The 10,896-nt window shown below is 58.3% G+C and overlaps 1 protein-coding gene across 1 annotated transcript in view; it reads right to left on the bottom strand.

The window, feature by feature from the left end:
- The window catches only part of DYNC1H1 (dynein cytoplasmic 1 heavy chain 1), a 61,151-nt gene continuing 50,255 nt past the window's right edge, over window positions 1-10,896 (bottom strand). Inside the window, exons 55-78 of the mRNA XM_081138776.1 lie at window positions 10,533-10,745; window positions 10,292-10,419; window positions 8,374-8,527; window positions 7,740-7,886; window positions 7,503-7,653; window positions 7,117-7,370; window positions 6,897-7,031; window positions 6,701-6,795; window positions 6,366-6,540; window positions 6,124-6,199; window positions 5,340-5,500; window positions 5,129-5,240; window positions 4,959-5,019; window positions 4,747-4,870; window positions 4,532-4,645; window positions 3,554-3,724; window positions 3,183-3,400; window positions 2,988-3,091; window positions 2,204-2,415; window positions 1,657-1,810; window positions 1,094-1,236; window positions 801-969; window positions 525-652; window positions 1-328 (exon numbers count right to left, since the gene is read on the bottom strand). Of these exons, the coding sequence (XP_080994902.1) occupies window positions 200-328; window positions 525-652; window positions 801-969; window positions 1,094-1,236; window positions 1,657-1,810; window positions 2,204-2,415; window positions 2,988-3,091; window positions 3,183-3,400; window positions 3,554-3,724; window positions 4,532-4,645; window positions 4,747-4,870; window positions 4,959-5,019; window positions 5,129-5,240; window positions 5,340-5,500; window positions 6,124-6,199; window positions 6,366-6,540; window positions 6,701-6,795; window positions 6,897-7,031; window positions 7,117-7,370; window positions 7,503-7,653; window positions 7,740-7,886; window positions 8,374-8,527; window positions 10,292-10,419; window positions 10,533-10,745 (3,528 nt within the window). The 3' untranslated portion in view covers window positions 1-199. The remainder of the gene's footprint in view (window positions 329-524; window positions 653-800; window positions 970-1,093; window positions 1,237-1,656; window positions 1,811-2,203; window positions 2,416-2,987; window positions 3,092-3,182; window positions 3,401-3,553; window positions 3,725-4,531; window positions 4,646-4,746; window positions 4,871-4,958; window positions 5,020-5,128; window positions 5,241-5,339; window positions 5,501-6,123; window positions 6,200-6,365; window positions 6,541-6,700; window positions 6,796-6,896; window positions 7,032-7,116; window positions 7,371-7,502; window positions 7,654-7,739; window positions 7,887-8,373; window positions 8,528-10,291; window positions 10,420-10,532; window positions 10,746-10,896) is intronic.

Genomic DNA, 10,896 nt, shown 5'->3' with positions numbered 1-10,896 from the left:
TCATGCTTAGTGTTTTATTTCATAAAACTAGCCATGCGACTGACCCTCAAAACACACGCGCGGACCCTCCACATCCCACCAGTCCCGACGTCAGTCTTCCCTCACGATTCTCAAGCTCCAACCACGACTTTGCTCCGACAGGCGCACACCTTCCGAAGGCTTCCAGAGTGAGTGTTAAATACCGCATTTTCCCTGCAGCTCACTCCGTGCACAGCACAGCGACGCCGCGCTCGTAGAAGCTGCGGGGATCTTCCTTGGTGGCGATCTCAAAGTCCACTGTGAAGATGAGGTCTGCCCGGGTGAAGTTCAGGTACACGGGTAAGGTCACCTACGGGGCGAGGAGGGAGACCTGGCTGAAGGTGGCCTGGGGACTGGGTGAGGGCCTCTGCGGAAGGAAGGTGCGTTTCCCCCAGGACAGAGGTGACTAGCCACAGGCACGACTCCCAGGGAGGAGAGGGGAGACGACTGCCCAGGCACGGGGGCCACGGCATCTCCGAGCGCAGAGGCTGGGAGGTGCCACCTACCACGTTGGCCTTTTTCTCTGCGTTTGTCTGCTTGACCCAGCGCAGCTGCGTGAGAGGCAGCACGGTGGAGATGGCGTTGGAGAGCGAGAGCTTGTTGTTGCTGCACGTGGCCCCCTGCAGCTTCAGGCCTGAGGGAGGAGTCAGCCCGTCAGCGCGGGACGGCGTCGCCCTGCCCTGCGGTGCTCGGGGCCCGCCACGTCCAGCTCGAGCTCCTGGCCACCCAACTTCCCTAAACGCATTTGGGAGTGACACTCGGGGCTGGGCCCACCCGCTCACCCGTGACCCCAAAGCTGCAGGCGTCGAGCGTGGCGTTCTGCGAAGTGGTGACGTTGACCTCCAGGCACAGCTCCTCCAGCGACCAGCTGTTTGCCTGGGCCACGTACTGCCGCGTGGCCGTGATGTACGCCTCGGGCACGAACAGGCCACCCAGACACACGTGGATGTTCTGTGGGGAGGAGGAGCCCCGGTGAGGAGCACGCCCCTGCGTCCTCCCGGCTCAGACCTGGCCTCCGCTTGTCCCCCCAGCTGCTGCTGCCCCTCCCCCGGCCCCCTCAGCAGCCTGTCACCACCTTCAGCTCCTTGGCGCCGCCAGATGCCGCTGCCAGTGAGATGTTCTGCAGCTGCTTGACCCTCTCGCTGAAGTCGGCCACCCACTGGATGACGGTCATGCCCGCAGGTACCGTGTAGTGGGACCAGCTCCGTGGCAGGATCCCTGCGGCAAGGAGGCCCCAGGCCGGTGTCAGTTCCCACCATCCCCGCACAGACTGGGGATCTGCCGGCCCTCACCTGCGTGCTGAGTGTGCCCACAGGTGTGCACTCCGATGCCTCCCTCTGGCTGCACCTGCTCTACAAGAGCCCAGTGCACCCAATGGGGGCGTCTGGAGGACCCAACCACCCGAGTACCGCCCCGGCCTCTTGTCCCACAGCTCCGCTTGGAGGGACTCTGGTGATTCAGGCTCTTGGGGTTGATGGAAGGCACCTGGGGCCACCCTGTATCTCTGCACCCAAGGCCCCCCCTTTCCTGCCCCCACTCCTAAATACTGTAGAAGTTGCATAAAGACTTTTGTAAATGCTCAGTGGACCAGCTGCTGGAGAAGCGGGCACAGGACGGCCGCCCTGCCTCTGAGCGCACCTTTCACGAGCTCGTTAATGAGCGTGCGCAGGTAGTTGGTCTGCTTTTTCTTCCCTTCACACACTTGGACGACATCAGCGAGGTCCTGGCGGACGTCCTGCAGCAATTTTGCTCCCATCTTCACTTCTCTCTCGAAGAATCGGAACAAAGGGTCCTAAGATTGTGGGAACAGAGGGCCACGGTGAAGGGAAGAGGGCTGAGAAGAGGTCCCTCCTCCAGAGTAACCCACCCTCCAGGGGGAGCCCCAGGATCCAGGGGGAGCCCTAGAATCCATAGCGCCGTCCAGGTTCCCATGGCCACCCTGAGTATGACCTGGGACCCAACCTCCACAAAGCTGGTCGGATCTGCCAGAGCCCTGCCAACACTGCCAGCCCAGAAGACGACCACCTTCCGGGACTCGTGAGCAGTGCAGCGAGGACCACCCTTCCGCCTGGCTCAGGCCTGTGCCTCCCGAGACGACACAGGCACAGCCCGTCACCCACCCACTTGCTGAGAGCACCTGGAGCCCCCGGACACTGAGGCGGCCCTGCCCCCCCCACCCGGCCACCTTGATGTTGTCCACCGTCCGCTTGAGGTGGCTGAGCGTCTGGGGTATGAGGTGCAGCCAGTTGGAGGCGGTGGTGTGCAGGGTCCTCATCCAGGCGGGGCGCCCGTCGGGCGTGGAGTCCGCCCGCGCCTTCTTCTCCGTCTCCGCGTAGGCCAGGTCCTCTTCGTCCTCCAGCATCTGCATCTTCAGCATCTTACTGATCATGTCCACGCCTGGGCCGTGGGGAGGGAGGGAGGCGACGGGAGAGCAGAGGAGGGAAGGGTTTAAATAGGTGGCCACAGTGAGGCGCCCGCAGGGAGCCGCTGGCGCATGTGGAGGGCGCCCGGCTATGGCTCCCTCTCATGAGGATGCCGCTCCCTCCCTCTCCCTCTAAAATCAATTTAAAAAACAGGTGGCTGAGCCCTAGCACCCAGCGTGAAGTCAGGAGGTCAGGGTGGGAATCAGCCTTTCTAAGAATTTCCGGCTGAGGCTGCAGGTCTGGGGACCACTGGCTTATTGAAAACAACTGGCAAGTAAAAAAAAAGGTTCTAAAACAATATTCCAATAAGAAGGTAATGGCTTAAAAACAGCACTTAATACCAGGTGCTTTCCAACTCTTAAGAAGACAAAACAGGATTATTCCTGAATGGAAGACAGGAACCTCATTTGGGTAAATGGCAGCCCCTGCCCGGCGCCGAGCCTGCACTGCAGAAAAGACACTGCTGGGCTGGAGATTTTCTTGGCTTCCCCTGGGAGCAGTTAGGTGGCGAAGGGTGGGCAGGGGCCCGGGCCCGGGGGCACTCACCCTGGGTGGTGAGGAGGACCCTCTCGGCGTTGTTGGGCAGGCCCAGCCAGGAGGGCGTCTGGGTGTCGGGGAGCAGCTCCACCCACTGCACGAACTCCTCCCGCCTGGAAAACCAGCGCACACGGAAAAGCTGTCAGGTGTGACCCGGACGCCGCCCAGCATCTCGACCGCGCGGGCGAGGGAGGCAGCCCGTACCTGATGCCGTCGGGCATCTGAATGTCTTTGTGCCCGTCCACCTTGCAGGCCAGCTTGAACTCGCTGTCGAAACTCTTGGTCGTGAAGAGACGCTCCAGGAAGGTGTTCAGCAGGCGCTGGTCAAACTCGTTGTCCACTCGCCCACCGTAGATGGACTGGGCCATCAGGGTCTTCAGCGCAGACCACGGGATCTTATCTGGAGAGATGTTCTGCCGGCCCTGGGCGAGGAAGGGCTGGTTAGTGTGCTGGTTTCCTTCCTTCCTCACATCTAACGAGGCGTCCCCGCCGTCCGCTGTGTTCTAAGCCGCCACACACCTGGGAAGTGTCCAAGGGCTTCCCCTCCACCTCTAACAGGTGCAGCCCACACTTGCCTTTGCTGTGTCATCCAGCCACGTGTCCACGGTGTCACAGGCCGACCTCAGGTCAGACTCCCCAAACTCATATTTCTTGGACCACCCCAGGGGTGCGTATCGTAGGCGTTCTTGGATGATGGCGTGGAACCAGGCCAGCAGGAAGTACAGGCGAGCCCGCTCATTGGGAGACTACGGAAGGAAAGTTACCAATGACAGAATCACCGGAGAGCAGCACCCTTTCTAGCTAAGAAAACAGTGCAGACCTTGTTGGAACTGAAGCTTTGAGAAGAGCTTTCCAAGCCCTAACCTGAACCACCCTGAACTTCAGGGCTTATTACCATGCAGCAGTTAACACAAGTATTAGGCACGATTCCGTGACCAAGGGCTTTTCACTGTTGAGATAAATTATACACAGCCAGCCCTTGGTCTCACTGGGTGTTGCATCTGCAGATGGGGAGGGCTGACTACGTGCATTGATCTACCCCATTTACACAGGGGACTTGAGTACTATGGATTCTGGTATCTACAGGGGCCCTGGAACCAATCCCACAGATACCAAGAGTTGACTCTGAAGTTTTGGGGGAGTCAAAAGTCACACACAGATTTTCTTTCATATGTGGATGTTTGCATGGAGGTCGCATTGTTCAAGGGTCACTAGAGCATTTAAGAATCCCCTCTCCTGCCCACACTCTGTCTTTTTGCTGGGTGTCCAGAGGGCACTGCTGGGTTCCAGGGCAGCCTGTGCTGGGATCAGCGGATTCCCTGACACCTGGGATATGAATCTGGGTTCTGGCCAGAGCTTTACCATGGGAGTCTCACAGCCTGGCCACCAAACACCATGTATATGTAACTTCAACTTTTCATAGTAAGTTCTGCCAGCAGTTAAGAAAATACCTGTACAGTGAGCCACTCTGGTGTTTCTGCGGAACACGAAGGCCTGCATCTGAATTCAGCGACAGGCCTGTCTTTGGGGCTAAAACAGAACACGGTTCTTACCTTGCATATCCGAGACACGGGGATGCTGCTGAACGTCCTCAGCATGTTGGCCTTCACACCTGGGGGCGGCTCAAACACGAAGATGCGGCCGGCTCGGAGCAGGTTCACAGGCACCTGAGGAAGACAGGGCGCCCGTCACCACTCTGATGTGTGGGGTGCTGGCTCAGCTGTGGCAGAGCTGTCCCCCAGCATGCACACCAGCCCCCTCGGCACACCTTGGGGTTGATCTCCATGGTGAGGAAGAGCCGGAAGCAGGCGTGCGGCTGCAGGGAGTGCAGCTTCTTCTCCAGCTGCATCAGCCACCCTGGGGCCAGGTGCACGTTCTTCAGCATCACCCACCTGTGGGAAGGCGAGAGCCACAGCCACACTCAGGCCTCCTCCCTGAGCTCCTGGGAGCCACATTCCTGAACAAATGAGACAGGCCTACCTGCCCGACTTCACTGCTGTGTTTATCGCCTTGTCTGCCTGGTTGAAGCCTTCAGCCGAGCCTGCAGCCAGGAAGCTTACAATCAGCACGGCGGGCGCAACAGCAAGTCCTGTGGGGCTTCGTCCCAGGCGACCAAGCACCCTCACCCCCACCCCCACCCGAAGCCTCACCGATGGCGATCGATGTGATCTGCGTGTTCTGCTCGGCTGCCAGGTCTTCCACGTGCCCGCTGGCATCATAACCAGGCACAGAGCACATGAGGACGGGTGTGTTCGGCTTCACCTGCAGATGGAGAAGTCGAGATTCAGCCTGGGTGTCCCAGCGGACAGTGTGGCCCCGTGCAAAGTGGGGGGAGCCCTGGGCCAGAGTGGCAAGGTGCACCTCTGTGTCCACGATGTGCGTCAGGTCGAGCGGCTGCTCCATGATGGACATGAAGGACTCCCCGAGGTTCGTGGAGACAAACACGTGGGCCATGGCCAGCAGGCGGTCGGGGCGGAAAGCCTGAATCAGGAGCAGGCGGTGGATGGCTTGCCCAATGGGTGCTGAAATGAGGCCGTGTGAAGAGTTGAGGAGTTGGTGATGGCACAGACTGTGAGTTGACCCCCCGCCTGTTCTTGTGATGAGCCTCTGATCGGGAAACACTTGGGAGTTCAAGACTCAGCTCAAACAGTCCCTCAGAAATCATGACACTGCCTCTGGCCCTCTCTGCCCCAGGGGAACTGCCCCCATCCTGTGTCCTCAGGAAGCTCTCTGGACAAACCCATGACACTTTTGTGGGCACAGTAGCAATTATGGTTTTAAATGATTCCACTGTACCCACCACTGCAGACAGAAGGTCTGAATCCTCAGAGTCTATAGATGACAGTTGTCACCGGCTCCCTGGTGATCTGCGGCTGGGTGGAGGTCACTCCCTGCCCACCTCTAGGAGCCTGGCTAGCTCAGGCCCTCAGGTAACCCACTTAATAACAGCCCATTTCCCCCTCAGTGTTGGACAAGGGCCTTCCTATTGTTTCTCGTTTGGAACAGGAATTAGCAAATGTTTGCTCTCCCACTTTCCAAGCAGCTCCTAAAGCTCCCCAGTGGACACACTGCTCTCGGGAACCAGTGGCTAGTTTTGGCAGCAAAGCCCAGGATGGGAGCAACAGCAAGGCTGAGGGGGGCTCACTTGCGGGGCTCTCTTCACTCCAGAGGTAGGGCACCGTCTGCTCTGGGGAGCTGCTGTCCAGCCAGATGCCAAATTGCTGCAGAGACAATAGTGGAGAGTCACCAGGGAGCAGTGCCCATGTTTGTGAGCACAGGATGGCCCCGGGTACTGGACATTTGACACAAGTGCACAAACATGAGGCTCTGGGTTCACACAACTCCTGCCACTGGTTTCCTGGGGAAAGAAATGTTCAGAACACCCACCTGGTCGGCCTGGACCTTTGCGATCAGGTCTCTGAAAGCAGGGAGACAGCTCAGCCTCACGACGGCTTCAGCCTGTTCCACGGTCAGGCCCTGGATCGTGGGCGTCGAGCCAGCCGTCAGCACAATCTCTTTCCCTCTCAGGAAGTGCTGGAACTCGGCATCGTAGGTGGGCTCCCTGCGAAGGGGTGGTGGGTTAGTAGGGTCTCAGAGTCATCCTACGTCACTAAAGAGCAGTCACGACTTAACAGAAAGAGAATTTATCCTACTGGGCAAAGCTCACAGGCAACCTGCAGAGCACCACTGCCCAGGACGGAGGTGGCCAGGGGCCGCCTTACCCGATGGTGCCCTTTAGCTTGATCCTGGCCAGCAGCATGGCAAAGGTGATGTGGTCCTGGTGCAGCATGCCCCTGGCCACCCGGTTGAATGCCACCTGAGGACCAAAGCAGGAGACGCTGCTGCTCCGAGGAGCCCCCTCTGCCTTCCCCCTGACCCTCCCGCCCCCTCCCCCGAAGACGGCGAGCGTGGCCGCACCTGGAAGAGGTCCTTGGTGATGATGCAGAGGCGCTGTGTGTGGTCGGTGATGCCCTTCAGGTTCGGGTTCTCGTACAGGACGTTGTGGTAAATGTCCAGGAAGAACTGCAGGGAGTACTGGTACAGGAAGTGTATCTGCAGGGGGACAGTGACACGGCGGTCAGCACCCACGCACAGTGCGCAGGCTGGCGCCCGGCTGCGCTCCCCGCCGCGCAGTCACCTGCTTCAGGGACTCCATGGTGAAGTAGATGCTGCTGCAGGCGGTGGACAGCGGCAGGTACTGCTGGGACACGGTCTCCACCTCCTGCATCACGATGTCGGTCTCCTCCACCTTTCGCGTCACCTCCGCTGCCTCCCGCTTGAGGTTCTCCAGTGTCGTGATGATCGTGTCGTCGTCTAGGATGCGCCCTTTCACTTCGTTCAGCGCTTGCAGCAGAGACTTCTCCAGCTGACGCAGGCGCAGCTGGAACTCCCCTAAAGGACCGACATCCGGAGTTTGAGGCAGCACTTACCTCCTTTCTGAAGGGAAGCTCTGCAGAGCTCGGCACAGGCCTGAGACATCTGGTCCCTCAGAGGCCCAGCCCCCCACCTGCACCCAGGACGTACCCTGAAGCTTAAGAAGGTCGGAGCGCTTCTCGTCCACGTCAGGTCGCTCTGCTTTAAGTACCTCGTTGAGACATTGGCTCTGTAAACTGCTGCGGGTGACGGTGAAGTTGACGAAGGTGACCCGGGAGCAGAGGTCTGGGGGGAACTCCACCTGCCGGAAGGGGAAACAGGACAGTCGGCTTTGTGCCACACCACCAATACTGTCACACTGTCGTACGTGAAGGGCTCGCTCCTTACGGTTGGATCGCGGGTGGACAGGAAGATGACGAACGAGGGGGACAGGTCAATGTCCTGGTCCCCGAGGGTAATCAGCACTCTCCCTCCCGTGCGCCGCACCTCGCGGTTCAGCACTGGATTCAGCACTGGGTCGTAGCTCTCCACGTCCTGCACGCACGGGTGAAGTTTGATGGTCAACACCGTGCTCCCCCAGGTAACAGACTTCCTGCTCCAAATAAACACACCTTCCCAGAGGCACCCAGCCCTTCAGACCGTGCTGGCCAATCCAGAGCACTAGCCATGCGTGGCTGTCGTTAATTAAACCTTCCACCCCTTAGTCCCATCAACTGGAGACATGCCCAGCAGACTACAGAGCTCCTCCCTCACTGCAGAGCGCCGGGGACCGTGAGGGTCCAGACTGAGCGGAAGGAATCTAAGGACAAACGCTGCTTTTGTTGGATTTGTTTTCTAACAGAACAATCTCAAAGTTTTTTTCTTGCTCTGATGTATGAAGTCTTACAAGGTTCAAAATCTGACACTGTATTACATCCTTTAGTTTTATTTCACATAAACTGTGTTTGAAAAATACTAAATGTTGCCCTAAGAGGAATTTGCTCTTGGAAGCAGACTCTGGAGAGCTCCAAGGCACACAGACCTGGACCAGGAGGGGGTTCCCGAACCGCAGAGCACTCTCCAGGTTCTTCCTGAAGGCGTCGTCCAGGAAGCTGGTCCGTGTGATCTTGCGGTCCTTGTACTCGTTCATGATGAACTCCGTGGCCTGTCCCGAGGGGTCGATGATCAGCGGGTACCTGAGGACAAGGCAGAGGAGCAGGTTGTGGAAGGACACAGGAAGCATGGGAACAGGTGGGGGGGTGCAGAGCCTGACCAGGCAGGTGGAGAGGCTGCCGCCGACTGACTGACGGAGACAATGGGACAGAAGAGCAGCGCTCAGCAGGCTGTAGCTAGAACGGCTCCCAGCCGAGCACGCCTGGCTGGAATCACTGTTGGTGCTGGTTACCGCCCTTTGTCGGTGAACCCCGGAACGCAGGTAGGTGTGAACGTTGGCGCCACAGCAGCACCTGTCAGCAGCGACCCTCTAGGACAGATGCTGCCACACCCACTTTTATAAATGAGGAAAGCGGCACAAAGAGGCTCAAGTGTGCTCAGGGTCACGGAGCTGACGTAAAAATACACACAAGAACACGTAATATAGACACACGTACCTCTACAGAATTCAGAAGCTACAAAGGGTGGGGAGAATCCCCCCTATGGCCCCGTTTTCGGCCTGTCCACGTGTTTAGGTGTTTACAGACACGTGTGTCCAAGGGGAGCACACCCCTTGCTCAGCACCTGGCCCCTCACTCCGCCTGCTGGAGCCGCCCTTGGCACACACCCAGGCTGTGTGGATGGAGGAGTGGCAAGGACTCTGGCCTCCCCGGTGGAGATGCACCTCATCTGTGATGGCCCTGGTACCTGGGCACTCTGCCCCACACGTGTCTGGCTATCGAATAAACACCTAAAGCGTGTTTTCATCAGACGGATCCGGCTCCACGCACGCACGCACCACCCATGATCAACATTCTCACCAGCACCATCAGGTGAGATGCGCAGCCATTTGTAGGACCCGAGGGTTTGTTCATAAAAATCAAACGACATGGGAAGAGTCCTCACCACTCTGTCCCTGGGACAGTGGCACACAGCAAGGGACCAAAGTTCCAGGACATTCAGACAAGGTTAAAAAGAAATCTGGGTGGGGTGGGCAAGTTTTTTAAAAAAAGAGAACACACCCCTGACTGGTGTGGCTTAGTTGGTTGAGTGTCATCCTGGGTACGGAAAGGTTGACGACTTGATTCCCGGTCAGGGCACATGCCCGGGTTACAAGCTCGATCCCTAGTAGGAGGAATGCAGGCAGCAGCCAACTGATGTTTAGCTCTCTCACATGGATGTATCTCTCACACGGATGTATCTCTCACACGGATGTATCTCTCACATGGATGTATCTCTCACACGGATGTATCTCTCACACAGATGTATCTCTCACATGGATGTATCTCTCCCTCTCCCTTCCCCTCTCTAAAGATCAACTTAAAAACTCTCTAAAGAAAAAGCAGAGAGAACACCAAGGGAGCTGGGTGTGAGAGTCTCCACAGAGGAGGCCGAGTCTCGGCGCCTGGTGACGTCATGGTCGGGCCCGAGGACTCTGTGGCCTGTAGGGTCCAGCCCAACTTTGCCAAGTCACGTGAGCTCCACGCCTTACTCTAGCCTTAAACCAAAAGCCAGGCAGCAATTTCCCCTGTAATTACTTCTAGCTGAATGTTTTCAGTTCTAACGTTTTAAGGGAGAGTCTGTTTTAATGTCCACCCAGCCATTCAGGTGCAGAAGGCTACAGTGGGAACAGTCACTACAGAGCATCTCGGCTGCCGAGAGGACAGCAGGGCGTGCCTGGCCCTCGGACTGGAGCGCAAACCCGCCAGCACTGCCTGCCCTCTCCCAGTGTCCGCACACCTCTTCGGAGGAGGAGTGTTTGAAAGGGGGTCCCTGCACACCACCCCCACCCTGCAACCCGCCCATACCTGTTGAAGCGTTTGAGCATGATGGCGTTTTCTGTACACAGATCATCGGCAGGTAGGGAGCTGGCCTGCCAGCGCAGCCGCTCGTCCGCGTTGGAAAGGTATTCTGTCCTGGCGATATCTGTGCGGAACTGCGGGGTGCGGGGCAGGGCAGTTAGCTCTCCCACCTTCATCCGGGCTGGGTGGGGCCACGCAGCCTCCCAGACCCGGTCAGGTGCCCACCACGCAGCGCCAGGGACGGTACCTGGATGTTGGCCTGCTGCAAGTGATGAGACCACGTGGTGAACAGGTTCTGCCGCATCTGCTGGTCAAAGTAGCCTGCGTATGCGATGAACGCCGCTGACAGGAGACAGTCCCCAGCAATGGTCGACATCTGGTTTTTGAAGGTTTCACTTGTTTTTTCCCATCGCTCGCGTTCAGCAGACAAGCTCTTCAGGAGGGCGGTGCTCCTGTTTACCTAGAAGGACGAGCAGCAGGATTTACACAGATGCGCGAGCTGTTCCCCCCCCATGTCCAGGGCTTCGGGGGGCTGGAGACACAAACAGGCTCCAGTTCACAGCCCAAAGGAGATGGGGCCCGGGGCCCACCACTGTGACCACAGTCGGGGT

The sequence above is a fragment of the Miniopterus schreibersii genome, assembly GCF_964146895.1.
Source record: "Miniopterus schreibersii genome assembly, chromosome: 1".
NCBI classification, from domain to species: Eukaryota; Metazoa; Chordata; class Mammalia; order Chiroptera; family Miniopteridae; genus Miniopterus; species Miniopterus schreibersii.
The sequence above is the reverse complement of the archived record's forward strand: the minus strand, read 5'-3'. Positions and strand labels throughout refer to the sequence as shown.